At 39.4% G+C, this 24,263-nt stretch overlaps 2 protein-coding genes across 16 annotated transcripts in view; both read left to right on the forward strand.

The window, feature by feature from the left end:
• Nucleotides 1–24,263, forward strand: part of ARB2A (ARB2 cotranscriptional regulator A) — a 493,797-nt gene that overhangs the window by 349,511 nt on the left and 120,023 nt on the right. Inside the window, exon 11 of one of the 15 annotated variants that reach the window (XM_063810248.1) lies at nucleotides 18,813–18,960. The exons of the other annotated variants lie outside the window; for them this stretch is intronic. Coding sequence (XP_063666318.1) covers nucleotides 18,813–18,871 — 59 coding nt within the window. The 3' untranslated portion in view covers nucleotides 18,872–18,960. Of the gene's footprint in view, nucleotides 1–18,812; nucleotides 18,961–24,263 lie in introns of those variants that run through there. 15 annotated transcript variants of the gene reach the window in all.
• On the forward strand, nucleotides 19,532–22,101 carry POU5F2 (POU domain class 5, transcription factor 2). Its single transcript, XM_009448852.4, has one exon. The coding sequence runs from the start codon at nucleotides 20,846–20,848 to the stop codon at nucleotides 21,830–21,832; it is 987 nt and encodes a 328-aa protein (XP_009447127.1). The 5' UTR covers nucleotides 19,532–20,845; the 3' UTR covers nucleotides 21,833–22,101.

Genomic DNA, 24,263 nt, shown 5'->3' on the forward strand with positions numbered 1-24,263 from the left:
TCGTTCTCATGCCTTGGTTTTCAGCTCCATCAGGTCCTTTAAGGACTTCTCTGCATTGGTTATTCTAGTCAGCCATTCGTCTAATTTTTTTTCAAGGTTTTTAACTTCTTTGCCTTGGATTCAAACTTCCTCCTTTAGCTCAGAGTAGTTTGATCGTCTGAAGCCTTCTTCTCTCAACTCATCAAAGTCATTCTCCATCTAGCTTTGTTCCATTGCTGGTGAGGAGCTGCATTCCTTTGAGGAGGAGAGGCACTCTGATTTTTAGAGTTTCCAGTTTTTCTGCTCTGTTTTTTCCCCATCTTTGTGGTTTTATCTACCTTTGGTCTTTGATGATGGTGATGTACAGATGGGGTTTTGGTGTGGATGTCCTTTCTGTTTGTTAGTTTTCCTTCTAACAGTAAGGACCCTCATCTGCAGGTCTGTTGGAATTTGCTGGAGGTCTACTCCAGACCCTGCCTGGGTATCAGCAGCAGAGGCTGCAGAACAGCAGATATTGGTGAACAGCAAATGTTGCTGCCTGATCGTTCCTCTGGAAGTTTTGTCTCAGAGGAGTACCTGGCCGTGTGAGGTGTCAGTCTGCCCCTACTCGGGGGTGCCTCCCAGTTAGGCTACTCGGGGGTCAGGGACCCACTTGAGGAGGCAGTCTGTCTGTTCTCAGATCTCCAGCTGCGTGCTGGGAGAACCACTACTCTCTTCGAAACTGTCAGACAGGGACATATAAGTCTGCAGGGGATTCTGCTGCCTTTTGTTTTGCAATGCCCTGCCCCCAGAGGTGGAGTCTACAGAGGCAGGCAGGCCTCCTTGAGCTGAGGTGGGCTCCACCCAGTTCGAGCTTCCCAGCTGCTTTGTTTACCTACTCAAGCCTGGGCAATGGTGGGCGCCCCTCCCCCAGCCTCGCTTCTGCCTTGCAGTTTGATCTCAGACTGCTGTGCTAGCAATGAGCGAGGCTCCATGGGCGTAGGACCCTCTGAGCCATGTGCGGGATAAAATCTCCTGGTGTACCATTTGCTGAGACCGTTGGAAAAGCACAGTATTCGGGTGGGAGTGACCCGATTTTCCAGGTGCCGTCTGTCACCCCTTTCTTTGACTAGGAAAGGGAATTCCCTGACCCCTTGTGCTTCCCGGGTGAGGGGATACCTCACCCTGCTTTGGCTCACGCTCGGTGTGCTGCACCCACTGTCCTGCACCCACTTTCCGACACTCCCCAGTGAGCTGAACCCAGTACCTCAGTTGGAAATGCAGAAATCACCCGTCTTCTGCGTCGCTCATGCTGGGAGCTGCAGACTGGAGCTGTTCCTATTCGGCCATCTTGGCTCCACCCCCCGGGATTGTTTTTTCCTTACTGATTTGTTTGTGTTTATTGTAGATTCTAGATATTAGTCCTTTGTCAGATGTATAGATTGTGAAGATTTTATCCCACTCTGTGGATTGTCTGTTTACTCTGCTGACTGTTCCTTTTGCCGTACAAAAGCTCTTTAGTTTAATTAAGTCCCAGTATCTATCTTTGTTTTTATTGCATTCGCTTTTGGATTCTTGATCATGAAATCCTTGTCTAAGCCAATGTCTAGAAGGGGTTTTCCAATGTTATCTTCTAGAATTTTTATAGTATCAGGTCTTAAGTTTAAGTCCTTAATCCATCTTAAGTTGATTTTTGTATAAGGTGACAGATGAGGATCCAGTTTCATTCTCCTACATGTGGCTAGCCAATTATCCCAGCACCATTTGTTGAAAAGGATGTCCTTTCCTCATTTTATGTTTTTGTTTGCTTTGTCAAAGATCGTTTGGCTGTAAGTATTTGAGTTTATTTCTGGGTTTTCTATTCTGTTCCATTGATCTATGTGCCTGTTTTTATACTAGTACCACACTGTTTGGGTGACTGTAACCTTATAGTATAGTTTGAAATCAGGTAGGGTGATTCCTCCACATTTGTTCTTTTTGCTTAGTCTTGCTTTGGCTATGCAGGCTCTTTTTTGGTTCCATATGAATTTTAGAATTGTTTTTTCTAATTCTGTGAAGAATGATGGTGGTATTTTGATGGAGATTGCTTTGAATTTGTAGATTGCTTTTGGCCGTGTGGTCAACTTTCACAATATTGATTCTACCCATCCATGAGCATGGGATGTGTTTTCATTGGTTTCTGTCACGTATGATTTCTTTCAGCGGTGTTTTGAAGTTTTTCTTGTAGAGGTCTTCTGACTCCTTGGTTAGGTATATTCCTAAGTGGTTTTGTTTTGTTTTTTGCAGCTATTTTAAAAGGGGTTGAGTTCTTGATTTGATTCTCCGCTTGGTCGCTGTTGGTGTATAGAAGAGCTACCGATTTGTGTACATTAATCTTTTATCCAGAAACTTTGCTGAATTCTTTCATCAGTTCTAGGAGCTTTCTGGAGAACTTTTCAGGGTTTTCAAGGTAAACACTCGTATTGTTAGCAAACAGTGACAGTTTGACTTCCTCTTTATTGATTTGGATGTCCTTTATTTCTTTCTCTTGTCTGATTGCTCTGGCTGGGACTTCCAGTGTATGTTGAAGAGGAGTCATGAGAGTGGACATCCTTGTCTTGTTCCAGTTCTCTATGGGAATGCTTTCCACTTTTCTCCATTCAGTATTATGTTGGCTGTGGGTGTGTCATATATGGCTTTTATTACATTAAGGTATGTCCCTTGTATGCCAATTTTGCTGAGAGTTTTAATCATAAAGTTATGCTGGATTTTGTCAAATGCTATTTCTGCATCTATTGAGATGATCATGTGATTTTTGTTTTTAATTCTGTTTATGTGGTGTATCACATTTATTGACTTGCATATGTTAAACCATCCCTGCATTCCTGGCATGAAACCCACGTGATCATGGTGGATTCTCTTTTTGATATGTTGTTGGATTGGTTAGTTAGTATTTTGTTAAAGATTTTAGCATCTATGTTCGTCAAGAATATTGGTCTGTAGTTTTCTTTTTTGGTTATGTCCTTTTCCTGGTTTTGGTATTGGGGTGATGCTGGCTTCATAGAATGAATTAGGGAGGGTTCCTTCTTTCTCTATCTTATGGAATAGTGTCAAAAGGATTGGTACAAATTCTTCTTTGAATGTCTGGTAGAATTCTGCTGTAAGTCTGTCTGGTCCTGGACTTTCTTTATTTTTAATTTTTTATTACCATTTCAATCCTGCTGCTTGTTATTGGTCTGTTCAGGGTATCTAATTCTTCCTGATTTAAGCTAGGAGGGTTGTATTTTTCCAGGAATTTTTCTATCTCTTCTAGGTTTCCTAGTTTATGTGCATAAAGGTGTTCATAGTAGCCTTGAATGATCTTTTGTATTTCAGTGGTGTCAGTTGTAATGTCTCCTGTTTTGTTTCTTAGTGAGGTTATTTGTATTTTCTCTCTTCTTTTCTTGGTTAATCTTGCCAATGGTCTGTCAATTTTATTTATCTTTTCAAATGATCAGCTTTTTGTTTCATTTATTTTTTGTATTGTTTTCCTTTGTTTTGGTTTCATTTAGTTCTGCTCTGATCTTGGTTATTTCCTTTTTTCTGCTGGGGTTGGGTTTGATTTGTTCTTATTTCTCTAGTTCCTTGAGGTATGACCTTAGAATGTCAGTTTTTACCCTTTCAGTGTTTTTGAGGTAGGTGTTTAGGGCTATAAACTTTCCTCCTAGCACTGCCTTTGCTGTATTCCAGAGATTTTGGTTAAGTTGTGTCATTATTGTCGTTCAGTTCAAAGAATTTTTTAATTTCCATCTTGATTTTGTTTTTGACCCAATGTTCATTCGGGAACAGGTTATTTAATTTCCATGTATTTGCATGGTTTTGAAGGTTCCTTTTGGAGTTGATTTTCAGTTTTATTCCACTGTGGTCTGAGAGAGTGCTTGATATAATTTCTTTCTTAAATTTATTGAGGTTCGTTTTATGGCCTATCATATGGTCTATCTTAGAGAAAGTTCCATGCACTGTTGAATAGAATGTGTATTCTGCGGTTGTTGGATGAAATGTTCCGTATATATCTGATAAGTCCATTTGTTCCAAGGTATAGTTTAAATCCATTGTTTCTTTGGTAACTTTCTGTCATGATGACCTGTCTAGTGCTGTCAGTGGAGTATTGAAGTTCCCTACTATTTTTGTATTGCTGTCTATCTCATTTCTTAGGTCTATTAGTAATTGTTTTATAAATTTGGGAGCTCCAGTGTTAGATGCATGTATGTTTAGGATTGTGATATTTTCCTGTTGGACAAGGCCTTTTACCATTATATAATGCCCCTCTTTGTCTCTTTTAACTGCTGTTGCTTTAAAGTTTGTTTTGTCTCATGTAAGAATAGCTACCTCTGCTTGCTTTTGGCGTCCATTTGCATGAAACGCTGTTTTCTACCCCTTTACTTAAGTTTATATGAGTGCTTATGTGTTAGGTGGGTCTCCAGAAGGCAGCAGATAGTTGGTTGGTGAGTTCTTATCCATTCTGAGGTTCTGTATTTTTTAAGTGGAGCATTTAGGTCATTTACTTTCAATGTTAGTATTGAAATGTGTGGTACCATTGCATTCCTCCTGCTCTTTGTTGCTTGTGTACGTTGGTTTTTTTGTTTTTTGATTTTGCTTTTTAACTTGTATTTTTGTTTTTTAGGTCCTGTGTGATTTAAGCTTCAAAGAGGTTCTGTTTTGATGTGTTTCCAGGATTTGTTTCAAGATTTAGAGCTCCTTTTAGCAGTTCCTGTAGTGGTAGCTTGGTAATGGAGAATTCTCTCAGCATTTGTCTGAAAAAGACTGTATCTTTTATATGTGATGCTTAGTTTCACTGGATACAAAATTCTTGGCTGATAATTGTTTTGTTTGAGGAGACTGAAGATAGTGCCCCCTATCCCTTCTGGCTTGTAGGGTTTCTGCTGAGAAATCTGCTGTTAATCTGATAGGTTTTTCTTTATAGGTTACCTGGTGCTTCTGTCTTACAGCTCTTAAGATTCTTTCCTTCATCTTAACTTTGGATAACCTGAGGACAATGTGCCTAGGTGAAGATCTTTTTTGTGATGAATTTCCCAGGTGTTCTTTGTGCGTCTTGTATTTGGATGTCTAGGTCTCTCACAAGGCTGGGTAAGTTTTCCTGGATTATTCCCCCAAATATGTTTTCCAAGCTTTTAGAATTCTCTTCTTCCTCAGGAACACCAATTATTCTCATGCTTGGTCATTTAACATAATCCCAGACTTCTTAGAGGCTTTGTTCATATTTTCTTATTCTTTTTTCTTTGTCTTTGTTGGATTGGGTTAATTAGAAGACCTTGTCTTTGAGCTCTGAATTTCTGTCTTCTACTTGTTCAATTCTATCGCTGAGACTTTCCAGAGCATTTCACATTTCTCAAAGTGTGTCCCAAAGTTTCCTGAATTTTCGATTGTCCTTTCTTTAAGCTATCTATTTTCTGAATATTTCTCCCTTCACTTCTTATATCATTTTTTGGATTTGCTTGCATTGGACTTCGCCTTCCTCTGGTGCCTCCCTGATTAGCTTAATAACTAACCTCCTGAATTCTTTTTCAGGTAAATCAGGGACTTCTCCTTGGTTTGGATCCATTGCTGGTGAACTAGTGTGATTTTTTGGGGGAGTGTTGACGAGCCTTGTTTTGTCATATTACCAGAGTTGGTTTTCTGGTTCCTTCCCATTTGGGTAGGCTCTGTCCAAGGGAAGGTCTAGGGCTGAAGGCTGTCATTTAGATTCTTTTGTCCCACAGTGTGTTCCCTTGGTGTAGTACTCTCCCCCTTTTCTTATGGATGTGGTTTCCTGTGAGGCAAACTGCAGTGATTGTTGTCTCTCTGCTGGGTATAACCACCGAGCGAGTCTACCCCGTTCTGGGCTGGTACTAGGGGGTCTGTACAGAGTCCTGTGATGTGAGCTTCTGTTGGATTCTCAGCGTGGATACCAACGCCTCTTCCAGTGGAGGTGGCTGTGGTGTGCAGGGGACTCTGTCAGGGTTCTTAGTTTGGCGGTTTAATGCTTTATTTTTGTGCTGGTTGGCCTCCTGCCAGGCAGTGGCACTTTCCAGAGAACATCAGCTATAGTAGTATCCAGAGGGACCAGCGGTGGGCAGGGCCCTAGAACGCCCAAGATTATATGTCCTTTGCCTTCAGCTACCAAGGTGGTTATGGAAGGATCATCATATGGGGGCAGGGTTAGGCATGTCTGAGCTCAGACTCTCCTTGGACAGGTCTTGCTGTAGCTGCTGTGGGGTATGGGAGTGAGATTTCTAGGTCACTGGAGTTGTGTACCTAGAGGGATTATGGCTGCCTCTGCAGAGTCATGCAGGTTGTCAGGGAAGTGGGGGAAAGCCGGCAGTCACAGGCCTCGCCCAGCTCCCACCCATACTGAAGGGCTGGTCTCACTCCTACCATGCCCCCCACAACAGCCCTGAGTCTGTGTCCAGGCGGAGGGCAAGACATGCTTGAAAACTTGCCCCAGGCTACTCGCCTCCCAGCTGCAAAAGTAAAAGGACTTGGTTCTCGCCTGTGGAGTCTGCACACCGGATTTGCACCCTCCCCCGAGTTCTGGCCAGGAGGCTTCTCACCCTTTTCAAATTGTTAGAAAGTTCAGCTACAGATTTCCTTCTCCCTGTGGAATTTTATCCCCTGCTCCTCTGGCTGCCCTCCAGTTGGATCCCTGTGATGCAAGGCAGGAATGGCCTGCTAGGGGACCCAGCAAGCTCCCAGCGCGTTTCTGCTGCTTCCTCTACCCCTGTATTTCACTCGGCTCTCCAGATTGACCCAGCTCCAGGTAAGGTTGGAAACTTCTCCAGCAAATAGACCTTTAGTTTCTCCAGTGGGGCTGTGTGTTTGGGAGTGGAGACTCTCCCTTTCCCACTTCCGCAGTTGGGGCACTCAGTATTTGGGCTGTCTCCCAGGTCCTGCAGGAGCAGTCCGCTTATGTCTGCATCCTCTCAGGATTGCTGGTTTGTTCTTGCAGTCAATCTAGAGCTAGAATTCACAATGCAAGCCTCTGCATGCTGCTGTATCCAGAGCTGCAATCCAGTCCTGCCTCCCGTCAGCCGTGATGATCTTACCTCCTCTAAAGACCAATTCTCACTCTATTTATAGTGTTTTCTACTTGTAAAATTGGCCAGTTAAGGACACTGTTATTCAGAGAATGGTGTAATCGGTTAATAGGATCTATATTTATTTTATAGTCCATATTTTAATTATTTATTATAAAGTGGCAACAGTAAATATCTGCCTCACTTATCTTGTATAAATATGAGGACAATTTGTGTATTTTCTGGAGGGACATTTTGAGTTCATCAGAAGGAAGACACTGAAAAATTTCACATGGTACTATATACTCCCATTAGGCATTTTAGAATTTAAGGCTATAATTTAAAACTATTATTGATTATTCTAATTCTATAGGACTGAAAAGGCATTTGCAGAAATACTCTCATTTTCCTGTTTCTATTTCTGTTTATACGGAACAAATAACTTATTTATTTAGGCTTTCCTATGTTCTCTGGGCCATTGATAAGGGTCACAAAATATTACACAGAAATCAGAGCCACAGAAAGATGATAGAAAATGTAGTGAAGAAATTAAAAGGAAAATTAATAGTTGAAGGAAAAATATTCATAGGACATAGAAATATGGAAGCAATAAAGCTGAAAGAGACATTGTGGTAGCAGTTAGATAAAATTAGAAATGATCTTCTGTGATGTGCTGCTCCCCCAAAATAGTCAATTTAATTTTTGACTGTGTATGAGGGGGCACTCTGTCAGGGTGAGAGGAAAGGAAAATATAAATGTTTGAAAACAGACAAGCGTATAGAGCACTGATATCTTCTGACTTCTTACAAGTTGGCACAGCTTGCTTTGGCTGGTGCATGACTGACAGGACACTCTTTGCTAGATTGGTTCTACCTGGGGCTGTGTTTGGAGAAGTGCTGCTGCTAAGGCTTATGTACTTTCAGCCCCCTCCAAATGTGCTCCCTAAGTGCCTTTAAGTATGCCCATTCAGTCTTCATGCATTAATTCAGTGAGTTGTCATTGTGTACAGGACATTGCTGTGGGTACCAGGGACACAGCAGTGAATTGCAATAGATGAAGGTCCCACACAGAGCTTACATTCTAGTAAGGGAGACTAACAGTAATCAAGATAAGTAAGAAAAGTATATAGGATGTCAGAAGTTTATTGTCTGTCTCTCCTACTAGAATGTGAGCTCCATGTAGGAGAAAATATAAAGCAGGAAGGGAAGACTAGAAGAGAGGGTATGAATTTTGAGTCTTGTTTTACCAGTCCTTTAAGATTTACAGTAACCATAAAGCAGAGTTACCAGCAAATTATTATTATTCCACTATTCCTAAAGTGGCTATAGGAAAGTATACTATTTGTACAGTGCTCTAGGCATCACAGACAAGGTTACTTATATCCAGCGGTAGATGAACAGAGTTTTGCTACCCTACATCCCTCCTGTCTGACCTGAATTGTGAGGGGATCTTGACATGCCTTTGGCCACTTTGTACCAGGCACACAGGATGGAAGGCTCTACCTTAAAGTGTCATTTTTCTGCATGCTATTGAGGAAAGACCTGAACCTAGATTCACTAAAATTATGTTGTCTAAATGCCTGATACCTGTCAGCATATTTTCTCCCAGAACTTACAACCATCACATTATTCCTTGCCCCTACTATAGCTTAGACAGGCATTTCTGTTATTTCAGCTTCCCTAGAACACTTGATATAAATCTAGGCACTTCAAAATTAGAAAGATAACAGAATACAGTAAATGTATTTTAAAAAGAAGAAAGGAAAAGGAAAACAACCAAGCATAGTAGATGTCTTCTGGGTTAAGAATTAAACTTGAGAAGTTCCTCTATTTAGATGGGCCTTTCTTGGATTTGGAAGTAAAGAAGGCGACCATTGATCATATGTACCTAACTACTAAGCCCCATTTTCTCATCAGAACATGAAATGGAAAGTTAGCAATTATGAGGTGAATTTGAATTGTAGACAACCTGCTAATGTAACCCTAATTTTTATTTGCTTAAATAGTCCAGGTTGACTGTTTACACTGACTGAACTTACTGAATATTTGCTAAATAGTCACTTCACTTTATTGCTGAAAATACCTCTTGAGGAAATGACATTAAGGAGTTATATCTCTTCTTTGTTAGTGAATAATCACTTCCTTCTAAAGATAGCAATGAAAAATCAACAGTAATTGCCTCTAGAATGTGGTGTCACTCAGAATGTGTAGACAAGTTGAGTTGTCTAATATGTTTTTAGACATAGCTCAAATTAATCAGGTAATTGAAAATCTATACTTTGCCTTGTAAACATATCTTGAAATTCAAGGCATATTAGCATATATGATACTGTACTACTTTCGAGTATGTGTACTAGTCAAGAAGTATAGCATTCCTCTTTGCAGTCAGAAGATATTCTAATCCTTTAAGTGATGTTTTCATGAACTAAATAACACTTTTCAGACAGTTTTTATTACTGTAGAGTTAACCTTGTAGCTTTTAGTTATCAGTTCCTCTATTCATTGTTGTATGCTACCTTATAATTATTAGTTAATGTAAGGGATAAGTATTGTAAAAGTTGACCACCAGGAACTCTGTGTTTTCAGTTTATCATTCATAATAAATAGTTGAAATCAGGAACTCTCAGAAAGTTATTAATTAAAGAATCATTTAAGATAACTTATCTAAATATAAAATCTTCATTTATATAGATCACTAGTATATATAATCATTTGCCCTGAGTATATATATTTCATCAGGTCCAATATTATCCTGTGATTTTGACTTTTTCAGTTTTCCAGTAATTCCAATGAATATAAGTAGTCTCACTCCAAAAATCTCACTTAAAAAAAATTAAAAATAGCCACCATGTTTTTTACAGTTTTCTGAACCGATTTGTGAAAAATCCTTCGAAGAATTTGGCAGTAAAGGTGGCAACTCTCCTTTCCTGAGCTAACTCTTTTCTTTAAAGATAAAAAATTTTTTTAACTAATTATTTTTGGAATGCTTTTAGATAAATAACTGAATAATAAGAATTTGTATTTGTACTTAAAATTATAAGTTTTGAGTTAATATGGAAACACTATTCCTTTTACTGCCCCCATAGGAATAGCTTCATGGCTTTTAATGCTCTGTCTGTAATTGTTGGAAAAAATAAGTCAGGGACCAGTGGTACCTAAGACACACATTTTTATCCCTTTTATCATATGTTAAGTCTTGATCTCCCTTCCTATGGCTGTCTTTACTTCGCTTGCCCTCTGTTAGCTCTATCTGGTTCACTGCCCTTGGTGGGTCTCTCTATGTCTGTTTATTGACTCTGGGTCTCTTTCTCATCTGGCTTAGCCTCTATGCCATGTCTTTATGGCTTCCAGTTTCCCCGACCTGAAGACTCTGTCCTTCCAGCCATGGAATCACATCCCCCCAGCCCAAATGTTTCTGTCTTCTCCTGCCTGACTGTGGTGTGCCTGGGCTCACTTGCCCTTCACTTACCTTTGACGTGGGCTTTGTGTCTCTCTCAAGCCACAAGCTCACTGTCTGCTCTCCCCTACACATTCTGTGTGCCCCCATGTAAACCCTCTCAGCCTGCTCTGTCTTGTCATAAACAGACTGACAGCAAGTCAGCAGTAATAAATCTGTCTGCTGGCCAAAATATTCCCAAAACATACGTCTTCAAAGAAAACTGCATTGCTTTCTAGAGGTGATTTAGAACATCTAAAATGCATATTCTTTGGTACTAAAATGAACTTTCAAAGTGAACATTAAGCACTACACATAAGCCAAATATTATTTATTTATAAAATCTCAAGATGTTCAGAGTTGATTATCAGCACTTTAAAAGCAGGAGTGTAATTTTTTTAAAGTTTTTACTTTTTCATGTTTCTTAAAATATAGTCTTTTTCCAAAGGAAAATATTTCTATTTAATGATAAATTTTAAGAGATAATTTGTTTGGATTAATGACTTCAGTTTGTAGGTGCAAAAATTAATTTAACTGATATTTGATGTCTAAGTATTCTTTGAGACCTTGTGCTATCATTTCTGTCCATAGTGTCTGTTAATATCCCCTTCAGCCATACATATCTGACCGTAACTATTCAATATATTGTACCAATAAATGAAAACATCTTATACCAGCTAGTTTATAGATGTTTTGCATAACTGCCTGCCACAATCCTTGACAGAATTCAGTTGTATTATATAATTTCTTAAATTCTAAAGTGCTATAGAAGTGACTTGTTAAAAAAGTTGGGGCAAAAAAAAAAAAGTTGGGGCAAAAAAACATACACCCTACCTTAAGCTTTTTGTAGCAATGATTTCTATAAATGAGACTTTTTAAGGAGACCCTAAGTTAAAAGTTATTGATAATCTAAAATCAAAATTGGCATGAAGATTCTTTTGTTCTTAGCTAATATTTCAGAAGTTTTAAGAAAGTAATGTAAACATTTTCAGATTTTTTACTTTTATTTACTTTTTAAAAATTCTCTTCAAGGAAATTTAGTCTTCTGTCAATATTAATATATATGAAATACTAGCTAAACTTCTCCTTCTCAGTTTCCAGATGGAAGGTGATTAAATTTAAAATAAGACATTGTTGGCTGTGTATGATGGCTCATGCCTGTTATCATAGCACTTCAGGAGGCAAAGGTGGGGATAGCTTGAGGCCAGGAATTTGAGACCAGCCTGGGCAACATAGTGAGACCCGTCTCTACAAAAAAATAAAAATAAAAATAAATTAGCTGGGCCTGATGGAGCATGCCTGTCTCAGCTACTTGGGAGGCTCAGATGGGCAGGTCACTTGAGCCTGGGAGGTTGAGGCTGCAGTCACCCATGAGTGTGCTGCCGCACTCCAATCTGGGCAACAGAATGAGACCCCATCTCAAAAATAAAATAAGACATTGTTAATTTAAGGCCACAAATATAAGTGATTAAATATAATCAACATGTAGGAAAGCTGCTGTATGTTAAATTAGAGGTACTCAGTTTGAATATTACAGTGACAAGTATAGTCTTCCATAATCACTGTAGTTTAGATTTTTGCCATATTTTTCTTATGAAGGAGTAATCACTCAGTTATTTATTTTTGCTTTTCTTCAAAAACAATATCAAGCATGTACAAATCAGCATAAGTAACAAGGCTTGAATTTTTAGATAATCCAAATTTAATTATTTTACCAATTAGTTAATCATCTTCAATTCATCCCCCCAAAATTAGAGCCTAATTTCATGTCTTACCCCTAATTTGCATTATTCTTGATTCTCTTGAGGCAAGAAACTAACTGTAAATATTTATTCTTGAATTACACAAAGATGTATTGAACACCTAATGTATTAGGCACCAATCTAGGCTCCAAGGGTATAAAGAGTATTAGGCATGACTTCTGCCCTCAAGGAGCTCACAGTCTCCTAGAAAGAAGTCTTGTGTTTACTGCAAAGATTCTCTGCTCCTAGTGAGAGAATGATCATTGAAATGGGTGGTGGGGTTGGGAGTAGAGGAAATAAAGGGCTTCTGAGCTCTTTTGGAATCCAAGAGTAACTTTTAGTTCACCAACACCCTTTTTTTAAAATGACACTCTAATGTTATTGAAGAGTTAGTGCATCTTCTGAAAGTATCCACCTTCCTTCCATACTTCATGAAAATCTGACTTTTTACTCTAGATATTACAAACAAGTATATGTTACTTGTCATTTCAAACTCTTTAATAGTTGTATGTCAGCATTTACCAGGAAGATCTTGGGATTTATCATTACTATGGGAAATTTGTATTCTCCCAAATATGTGGACAGTTAATGGCCAGATAAATATTCACAATCACACTGTCTGTAAAATGGGGTAAGACTAGTATCATCTCATTGGGTTATATTGAGAATTAAGTGAAATGATTTATATTCTTAAAACAGTACCTGGCATATAGTAAGAACTTCATAATTCTTCACTTTGCATAGTTTTGATATACACAAATTTTTGCTACCATGGTTTAGTTAAATAACATCAATTCCCCAGACAACAAGATTCAAAGTTCAGTTACCACAATGTATTACCTGTAAATGCATTAAGAACAAACTTTGCCACTAGCCCTTCAGTCCACAGATCTCTGTGTGAATAACAGATGCACATCATGATCAATGGCCAATCACATCACTTTTTTCAAACTCTGTCACTGATTGGTCACTTCATATCTGCTTTCAGTTCATGTACAGATGGCATTGTCTCCCATTTTACAAAAATGGATGATCAAAAGAGAGACTTGACCAACACACATGACAGTGCAGTAAAGAAATGAAGCACTGGAAATGAAATCGAAAGTGTTTATGACAAAAAAGATGAAGATATCCCAGAGAAAGTGACACTGGCAAACAAAAAAGCAAGACAAAAAAAAAAAAAAACTCTCATGTTAAATGAACTCTCAGAGCTGTTTCACAACATTGAAAGTGCAAAGGATAAAATGTTGAAAGCTGATTGAAACTTAAGATTATGACATTTTGCCCAGGCATAGAAAAGATATGGTTAAACCATACCATGAGTGATATGATGAAAAGAAGGCAAGTACTGATCAATCTACTTTAAATAAGTTTTTTTACATAGAAATAAAGCACTTTAATTCTCAGTGTTTCTAATATTTAAATTACAGTGTACTAAATAAAATTAGTTTTATTATTTTTTCTTTTTTCTTTTTAGCTGGCAATAGAGGCTTTTTAATATTTTAACAAAATTTTAAAGGTCATAGAAAAATCACAATTTATCCTTTTGATTATTATGATCACTTTGCATGGTTTCAGCTTGTATGGTCATTTTTATAGTCCCTCATCATCCAAAGCAAGGACTTCCTGTAGTTGTTATTAATAATTATTTTGTCCAGCAAGTCAAGTATTATAGTTTTAGGGAAGCTGTTCATTGCTTTTCAATATTTGAGAATTTAAAAACTTTGTCATTTCTTTCCTGCCTCTGTCTTTTTATTTTCAAAGTATCTAAGTTCTAATTCTAGTCATATCTTATCATAGGGTTACCCTCAGAGCCTCCTGATATATTATACAGCAGTACAGTATTTAAACTCCTTACTTTACTATTCTTCAATATTCTACCCTATTTCTTCATTCTCCTAAGTCTTCTACTTAAATTTCATGCTAACCTTTTCCTTTTATTCTTCTTCCTGCTAATATTATATTCTTCCATACTCTCCTTCAACCCCTGAAAGCCTATCAGTTCTTTAATATATTGTCTTCCTTTCAAAATGACACCTGCCCTAGAACATATCCTTAAGAGAAACTTATTTAAATTCCTTGGCTTCTTCCTTATGTTTCATCTACATGTCTGTCAATCAGAAAAGACCAATGTCTTGCTTGAATTTAAATTATTACAGAAAATTCTATGTAAGCAAAATGTAAAATTCTAACTGGACATTAACTAGATTAGCACTTGCCAACAATGCCATGATTGGCAACAAAATAAGAATTAAAAATAAATACTGTGCATTTTCACTGTATACACTTTTGTACCTCTTGAGCCATGTGATTGTATAGGTGAATATTCAAAAAATAATGAAATTTACATTAAGTAAATCATCATAATAGAAATCTTGCTTTCAGTTTTCCACTCACAGTTGGTTTGATATAATTACTGCCAAGAGTTCTGAGGCTTTCAGAAGATGAAACCTTCATCTGCCTGATGTTTTCTGCACACACATAGAATGATGAGCAGGCTGCTGGGAGCTTGAGGAATGGACTAGAAGCAGATAAATTTTGATTTGGGCATGAGTATTTTGCTCAAAAGAGAGGCTGACAGCCTAGTTTGTTCTCTTTAAGACCTTTGGGATTATAGTGAGGTGACTGGAAGAGGATTCAGTTTGATAAGCTGACTGAATGCTGTCTGATTATTTGTCAGGTTTAAAATGCTGAAAGAAGTTTTTAATCTATATATTTAGGTAAATTTTGCTTAGAATTTTTTGTCTGGTACTACCTCTTGAATTTTCCATGGTCATTGCTGCATTTAATGCTAGTTAAAATAAGAGTTCATTTTTCAGAAAAAAAACATCAGTGTGACTCTGTTTGGCTTGTTTCAGTTCATAGTTTCCTAAAGAGATTCCAAGGAAATTCTCAGAGGCCTCAAACTTGTGATGGTAATAGCATCAAAGTCAATTAATTTGGAATCTCTTTAAAAAAATAATAATAATTCTCACAACACTTAAAAGAGTTATCTGCTGTAAACAGAAATTCTTTTCTACTTCTCATGTACTTCTCTGAGTCCATATCACATCATGATTACTAGTTTCCTTGGTCATAAGCTGTCATTTTTGTTAGTGTATTTTATTGTGCAGTGCAATGAAAAATTTTTCGTTAAACCAGTTGTGCATCTCCTGCTCTAAAATGGAAGCAGAGTGATAATTTGAATGTAGAACATAGTGACTGCACCCTGACTAGAGTAATCAATGCAAGAACATCCTTAAAGCTTTTCTTCTGTAACAAGGGCAAACTCAGCTAAAAAGTTTGTTTAAATCATGCTTGGCATAACAAGAGCCTTTAAACTTTGTCTATCTCTGACTATCTATGAATATACCTGACTCATCATCATAGTGCCTTTCAACTCAGCCCCACTCAGCTCAACTGCTCTTCCTGCCTTTACAGATATTTAAAATTCCTTAAGGCTTCTGGTGCAGGCTGCAGGGTTTTTATACTTAATATCATTTTATTTTATAGCATAGGAAGTTCATAGCTCATGAATATCTCAGATTTGCAAAATAAAATGGAGGGCCTTTTCTCTGTGTACTCTGTCTCTTTTTGTTCTCTGACTATGTGGTGGTTGTGTCATATTTGTGTCATGAGCATTTGTTTCAAAGCAGCAATTACATCATTACAGCATTACAAAGCAGCCATTTTTAATATACTAAAAAGAACAGCAGCAAAAAGAAGTAATGTTTTTAAAAAGTCCTCATAATCTTAATCTGAAATTAAAGAAATCAAAGAAATTATTTTAGCAACACTACTACATTATAGCATTTCTCCACATACAAGAGTAAAAGCATCTTGTATTATTGTTATTTACAAATGGCTCTTCTTTCACCCATGTTCTTGTCCTCTGTTATCTCCTATAAAGAATAGTACTATTATCTATTATGAAAATTATCTTGAAAAGCAATAAGTTATCCTATTTAGTAACTACCTTGATTTGATTAGCTCTTTTTCTATGTTATTACAACATAAATGTTCTTATTATATGTACTTTATTAGTTTTTCTTAATTGCCTAACTTATCTTTGATGCCTCACTTTGCTTTATACAGTTTAGTAAAGATCCACACAAAGGATTGACAATCATTTCAGTGTATTTTCAGGTAGTTTCCAGTGAACTAAATTGTTGTAATGTGTGATGTTAACTCTTTCACTGTGAGGTGGGAGGCATCATTCCTTAAAGTACTCAGCTGCCAGAGTTTTCCTGGATTACTGACTTTACTCCCTGGATCCAGAGAGGGTGTTCCCAGTATCTAGTCTCTGCATCTTGTCTTCTGCCTTAGCCTTTTGTCTTGCTCCTTAACTAATATGATTCTTGAGGTCCTACATCTGCCCATCTTAGTGGCAATGCCTTTACACCAGAATGCCTGGTCAGTGCTAACTTACTAGGACATCTGCAGAGTGGGGAGATGATAAAGATCAGCACCATCTAGTCTGCCCTGCCCTCTCTCTCTGACTTGGATATCACTCTTAGATCTTCTGGTCAGCTCTGTTGCTTTATTGCAGTCAAAAAGAAAAATTTTTTTTTTTTTTGGAGACTCTGCTACAGAGAACTAGAGCTTCTTATAGACTCTTGAGCAAAGCCATGTCCTCCTCTGTCTCGAGTATGAGAAGCTTTTGGGAGGGATGCATTTGGAGGAATGATGAAGCAAGGATCACCTTCCTATCCAGTGAAATAACTGACCAACAGAATAACATAAAAGGCAGATCACTCGCACATCCAGATGTTTTCATGGACTTACTATACTCAGAGCACTGTGACTAGCTTGTGCATTAGCATGTTACTTGGCACATAGGTATAAAATAAATGGTATGTCTATAATACGAATTTAGGTGGTTCCATATCTCTTAGCTGGAGAACTAAAACATAAAACTCCAGCTGTTTAAGGCAGCAAATGTATGTGAGTGGAAATCACAGTAAGTTTAGAGGGGAGGGACGTCACTGTGGTCCAGAATATAGGGCAAGACTTCTCAAAACTATGAAATTTGAACCAAACCCTACAAGGATGTTGATTCTTAACTCTGTGTTCACTGTTTCCTGCTTCTTATCATTTGTGGATCATGGCAGTTGGTTATGTCTCCTTAGAATAGGGAATTCTTAAGGAGAACCTAATAATAAAAATCCTGATACTTTTTATTTTTTAGCATTTCTGCTTAAAACAGCTCTTTCAGAAAACCACCCTTGATTCCAAAGATCATAATAATAGAAAACTTCTTAACTTCCCTTTGGATGAGTATAGTTGTCCTGCTCTACTGACAGTTTCTCTTCTCCCTCATTTAGATTATAAATACATTGGGGACTGGGACCATGTGTTTCCATCCTTACTCTGTAATTCCCCATGGATAAGACTGGCCTGATTCTTACATTGTAATCTAATCACTTACTAAGAGTGATTTTTGTTGAAGTTGATGGATTAGCCTTTCAAATGCCCCAGCACAAACAGCACCAGTTGTCTTGGGCATTCCCATCAACTGCCTTCCTCTGATCTCTATTCCTGTTCCAACTAAATATGCTCCTGCTTCGTTTCCCTGCTAACCCCATTTCCATAGGACGTTGAATATACTTTTGAGGAAATGGCAAGACTTCCCTTAAGAATATGGGCTTTTCTTTTTGGCAGTACATGCACATAAACTGGGAGATATGCACATTGGTAGATGAGATCTGACCAAGTACAAAGAAAGCCTTAAGTGAGAGCATCCAAGTAAATTTTAAAAACCCATCAAGTTAATATATAGCCTTACTTTTTTTTTTTTGAGACTGAGTCTCACTCTGTCGCCCAGGCTGCAGTGCAGTGGCGCGATCTCGGCACACTGCAACCTCTGCCTCCCGGGTTCAAGCAATTCTTCTGCCTCAGCCTCCTGAGTAGCTGGGATTACAGGTCCACGCCACCATGCCTGGCTGATTTTTGTATTTTTAGTAGAGACGGGGTTTCACCAAATTGGTCAGGCTGGTCTTGAACTCCTGACTTCGTGATCCACCCACCTTGGCCTCCCAAAGTGCTGGCATTACAGGTGTGAGCCACTGTGCCTGGCCAAGGTTACTTTTTAATTTAGTATATGTTTTTAGCCACTGTGTTTTAACTCAGTTTAAATATAATAAAGCTTTGCTCACATCTATTTGAACTCATGTTTTCTAATTCATTAAAAATATTTTCATTCAACTATTGTTTTTAAACCACTAATGAACCTTTTTCCTGTTCTTCTCTTATGAAAATGGGCTGTTAGCCAGGCGCGATGGCTCATGCCTGAAATCCCAACACCTTGGGAGGCCGAGGCAGGTGGATCACAAGGTCAGGAGATCGAGACCATCCTGGCTAATATGGTGAAACCCAGTCTCTACTAAAAATACAAAAAATTAGCCAGGCGTGGTGGCGGGCGCCTGTAATCCCAGCTACTCAGGAGGCTGAGGCAGGGGAATCGCTTGAACCTGTGAGGCGGAGACTGCAGTGAGCCGAGATCGCGCCACTGCACTCCAGCCTGGGTGACAGAGCGAGACTCCGTCTCAAAAAAAAAAAAAAAAAAAGAAAAAAGAAAATGGCTGTTTTCAGTATGTGGACCTTAGCATATATATTACTTTCTCTTCTTTATCCCTCTTTGTGATCCAGCTTTCATTCTGTTTGGCAGATACTGATTGCTTCATGATTTTGAAAAAAATAGCATGTAAGTATACCTCAAGAGAATAGATACCAGCAAAGTTATTCTTAAATGAACTTCTGTATATTGCAAGCTGTTTTTTATAGACTGTCATCTTAAAATCTAATTGAAGGCAAATGTGGAAGTCTTTTTACCATTAATGCTACAGAGATTCACTTATTTAACATTAAATAAATATTGCTTGACTTCCTTCCATGTTCCAGGTATAGTTCCAGGTGCTGAGGATCTAGCAGTGAACAAGACAGACAATGACCCTGCTCATAGCCGGCACACATTCTAGCAAGGGTTGCAGTAGAGATACAGATGACACATAACTAAGTACACAGCCTGTAGCGATGGCAGCCAATTTTCTGATTCTTTTTCCTTTACCATTGCTTCAAGGCCTTATCTGCAATCTCAACACAACACAACACAACCTGTAGTGTTGGGTTGAATTTAGTCTCAAGGTGCTGCCTTCATCTAGGAAGAGGTATTTAAGGGCCCAGGAAGATGAGGCTAGGAAGGAGATGGTAGACTTCAGATGTTTTAGGAGTCCCAGTATATAAGATTTGACACCCTATGGAGAATAGAAAAAGTCAAGAACAGCTCCTAGGTTTAAGCTTGGATGACTGAGTTATTGATAACTAGTTCAAAAGTCCCGGGATGAGAGGTAGGTTTAGAAGTGTGGATAATGAATTTGACTTGGGGCAGTGAAAAATACAAAACTGGAAATCAGAAGAGAAGTCAGAACTGAAATACAGATTTGGCTGTTATCACCATTTCATGTAAATTTTAAAAGGAGAAGGAGCAAGAAGAGTTGTCACTATAGCCAGATATAGCAGGATGAGGATTTTTTAAAAGGCCATTGGATTTGACAGCTGAAAAATCACTGATGACTTCAAGAAGACCAGTTTCAGTAGATGTGGGTGGGGACAGAGCCATATCATGGTTGGTTTAAAGAATGAAGGGCTATGATTGTCTAGCCAAGGTCATTGTGCTCTTCCTCCTAGGAAACATTGAAACTGAGGTCAGAGCCTCTCTTTCTCCCTCCCTCCGTAGCTTTCTCCAGACAGGGCCCACAACTGGATGCCTGAGCTAGGGGCATGATGGAGGGACAAATTAAGATTGTTGGGTCTCTGGTGGGATAAGGGCCCAAGGATAAAGGAGCCTGATGTTGGTGAGTCATATATTGCAGGGAGCATCCTCAGTGGGGGACAGTGGGTCAGGCCAGTTCAGAGACCTGTCTCTAGAGTGGGAAAGAGAAGACACACACCTAGATCTCTGTTGGTTGAGGAAACTCTGGACCAAGAAGCTGGGTTAGAATGGGAAACAAAAGGACCTTCAAGGCTGGGGGAAGAAACATGGAATTAGTCACAAAGTTCTGCCCCAGTGAAGGAGTGGAATCTGGCAGTTTGGGGGTGGGGTCGGGGGTAGAATCTGAGATAGTAAACTGATGTTAACTAGAAACTCAAGCAGGGATGCCTAGGTTTCTTAGGGCACAGGGACTGGGGATGTGCAAAGAGGAACTGTTGGCAGTACTTGTGACCATAAAGATAGTAGTGAGGGGGCAGTTTATGAATTGAGGGGTCATCCCAGCAATATCTGGCATATAGATATTTAATAATTATTTGTGAAGACAAGAGGTTAGGTAGTTCCTGGGGATCAGGGGTCCTGAGTTTCTGAACAGGCATAAGAAAATACCTGGGTTCTATTCAGGCAGGGGATGGAGGCAGTGAGTAAGGGACTCCAGACAGCTTGGAGATGCAAATCCCAAAAGGGAGCTTTGTACCTCTATGGGAGTTGGAAGCAAAGGTCCAACTGCAGGGTAGGGGGCTCACTCCCTTAACCCTAGGACCCAGGAGTTCCTATGGATCTACCAGATTTCCCTGCCTACGCACAGGCACCCTTGGCTTGTAACGCCTTCTCCGCCCACTGGGGGGCGGGGCTTGAGGGGGCCGGTGGCTGTTCTGAAGCCTCGAGGGCCATCAGTTCCTACCAGAGCCGCTGCAGGTGCCATTCCACCCATGGCCGGACACAGGCCCTCAAACCACTTCTGCCCCCTTCCAGCCAGTGGTGAGGGCGGACCCAGAGGGCCGATGCCCCTGCGGGTTGACACTCTGACCTGGTTGAGCACCCAGGCGGCCCCTGGCAGGGTGATGGTCTGGCCGGCAGTCAGGCCAGGGGTCTGCCCAGGCCCTGAGGTGTGGAGGATTCCCCTGGGTCCCCTGCCACACGAATTCCGGGGCTGGATAGCACCCTGCAGGCCCCGTCTTGGAGCTAGTGAGGCAGGGGACTGGTTGCGACGCCCCTCCGAAGGCGCCCTCCCGGGGCCCTACATTGCCCTGCGGAGCATTCCGAAGTTGCCGCCGCCAGAAGACATCTCGGGCATACTGAAAGAGTTGCAGCAATTGGCCAAGGAGTTGAGGCAGAAGAGGTTGAGCCTAGGGTACTCGCAGGCCGAGGTGGGGATCGCTGTGGGAGCTCTGTTTGGGAAGGTGCTTAGCCAGACGACCATCTGCCGCTTCGAGGCCCAGCAGCTAAGCGTCGCCAACATGTGGAAGCTGCGACCACTGCTGAAAAAGTGGCTGGAGGAAGTGGAAGCAGAGAACCTTCTGGGCTTATGCAAAATGGAGATGATCCTGCAACAGTCTGGGAAGTGGAGACGGGCAAGCAGAGAGCGACGAATCGGAAACAGCCTGGAGAAATTCTTCCAGCGGTGCCCTAAGCCCACACCCCAGCAAATCAGCCACATTGCTGGGTGCCTCCAGCTGCAGAAGGATGTGGTTCGAGTTTGGTTCTATAACCGCAGCAAGATGGGCAGTCGACCAACCAATGATGCTTCCCCACGGGAGATTATGGGGACAGCCGGGCCTCCTCGCCCAGGAGCACCAGTGTGCTTTCACCTGGGACTGGGGCTCCCAGTGGATATCCCCCACTATACACGTCTCTACTCTGCAGGGGTAGCCCACTCCTCTGCCCCAGCCACCACTCTGGGCCTCCTCAGATTTTAGGGCTGAGGGGCTTGCCCTTCACGGCACGGTTGGAGAGGGGAGAAGAAGGGAAAACCCAGGAAACGTCCCTAGGGTTCATTTGAGGGCTTTTAGTATTAATTTCTCATTCACTGTCTAAAGAAGTTAAGGATACATAGTAGGGAATGGGGGTGGGAATTGTTCAAGAAAAACCTGGGAGAGAAGATGAAGTTTATTGCAGTTTTGTGTTTTCCCTTTGTTTTTCCCTAGCATTGGTTTAAAGGTACATTACAGTATATAGATGGTTTCGATATTTTGTTCCTTTTTTTATTAAATATTGTGTCTGTTATTCCTTGTGGTTATCAGTAAACATAGGGTTTAAATTTTTTTATAAACACAATACTAAGTGAAAAACTCAAGTCACAGAAGACTACCTTAGTATACAATTTTTTACTTAAAATCAAGCAGAACTCTGTGTAAACACAAACACAAAATCCAGGATAATAGTTATCTTGAGGGAATGACTTGAGAATGTGATAGGGAAGAAACACACAGAGCCCACCTAGAGCCCTTGCTGAAACACCTGAGCTTTCTTGGAAGATTCTTTTTTTTTTTTTTTTTTTTCTTTTCTGATTTACCTTTTCATTTCTGGTGCCCCAGCTTCATGTCAGGGTCTCAGTTCATCTCCCTACTTTATGCAGTCCCATGGGACTATGTCTTGTCCTGCCACAGTCACTGTATTCTAAACTCCTTTGTTACTGAGGTTGGCAAGCTGGACTTCAGAGCTTTGGTCCCAGCTGTAGCTTACTCCTCCAGTTTTCACCTCTATTTGGTTCCCTGGGAATTTCCCTTACTTTCTCTTGATCTCTTATAATGGTTTTGAGAGGATATTTGTAATAGTTTATCCAAACTTCCCTGGTGGTTTTTGCCATTATACGTCAAATAACTCTTCTAATTTCATCTCTGAAATTGGTCTTTTCAGTTTTCCACTTCTACTTTGGTCAATTTTGGTCACCATATACTAAAAGGAAACCATTTAGTACCTCTGTGTTTTCAAATCTGCTGTCACACACCTGCATGCTCTATTTATTGTCCTAGAATTCTATCAGTATGTATTATATCAGAGTTTATGTCTTATTTCTGGATAGTAATCTTGTCAATTTTTGCTTTTTTTGTGATCAGTCTTGCAAATGTTTTATCTATAGGTATTTTCAAAGTATAAGCTTTTTTACTTATTCTACTTACTACAATTTTTATTCCCTAGTTAATTAATTTTTACTTCATTCTTCTTAATTTTTTCCTAGTTTCTTCTGGTTTCTTTCATTGTTCTTTTTTAGATAATTTTTAGATGAGTACTTAGTTTCTTTCTTTCTTTTTTTTTCTAGTGGCTGTATAGAGAATAACTCTTGTGGGCCCAAGAGTGCAAACCAGGAGCCCAATAAGAGACTTAACTCTGGGCCGGGCATGGTGGCTCATGCCTGTAATCCCAGCACTTTGGGAGACCAAGGCAGGCAGATCACAAGGTCAACAGATCGAGAGTTAACTCTGATCTTCTGACCTCAAGTCCAGGGATAATTTTACTGTCACACAAGTCAGGTGTGACTAAGCTTTTTATTTAATCTTTTCTTCATGAGACTGTAGAAACTTTACCTTTGCCTATTTTTGTGTGTGTGATAAAATATAAAATTTGCCATTGTAATGATTTTAAGTGTAAATTCAGTGACATTAATTACATTCACAATGTTAGGCAACCATCACCACTATCCATTTCCAACATTTTTCCATCACTCCAAACATAAACTCTTCTCATTAAGCAATAACTCCATTCCCCTATCCCCTACCCCTGGTAACCTTTCTGTGAATTTGCCAGTTCTAAGCAGTTCATATTCATGGAACCATACAACATTTGACCTTTTGTATCTGGCTTATTTCACTTAGCACATTTTCAAGGTTCATCTGTGTTGTAGTGTGTATCAGAACTTCATTCCTTTTTTATGACTGAATAATATTCCATTGTATGGATATATACCACATTTTGTTTATCCATTCCTCTGATGATGGGCACTTAGATTGTTTTCATTAATAGCCAATGGGCTATTGTGAATGATACTGCTATGATGAACATTTACATATAATAATCTATTTGTTTATCTGTTGTTTCAGTTCTCTTGGATGTATACATAGGAGTGGAATTTCTGAGTCATACAGTAATTCTATGCTTAACTTTTTGGGAAACTACCAAACTGTTTTCCATAGTGAAGGCACCATTTTACATTCCCACCAGCAATCTACAGGAGTTCTAGTTTTTCCATATCCCTGGCAACACTTGTTATTTTTTTAAAAATTATAGCCATCTTGGTAGCTGTTAAGTGGTGTCTCATTGTGGTTTTGATTTGTATTTCTCTAATGACTAATGATGTTGAGCATCTTTTCATATGCTTATTGTCTATTTTGTATCTTCTTTAAAGAAATG

This window comes from Pan troglodytes, chromosome 4 (assembly GCF_028858775.2).
Source record: "Pan troglodytes isolate AG18354 chromosome 4, NHGRI_mPanTro3-v2.0_pri, whole genome shotgun sequence".
NCBI lineage: Eukaryota > Metazoa > Chordata > Mammalia > Primates > Hominidae > Pan > Pan troglodytes.

Excerpts from the sequence above, each read along its gene's own strand:
- POU5F2 (XM_009448852.4), top strand. The coding sequence starts at position 20,846 with ATGGCCGGACACAGGCCCTCAAACCACTTCTGCCCCCTTCCAGCCAGT.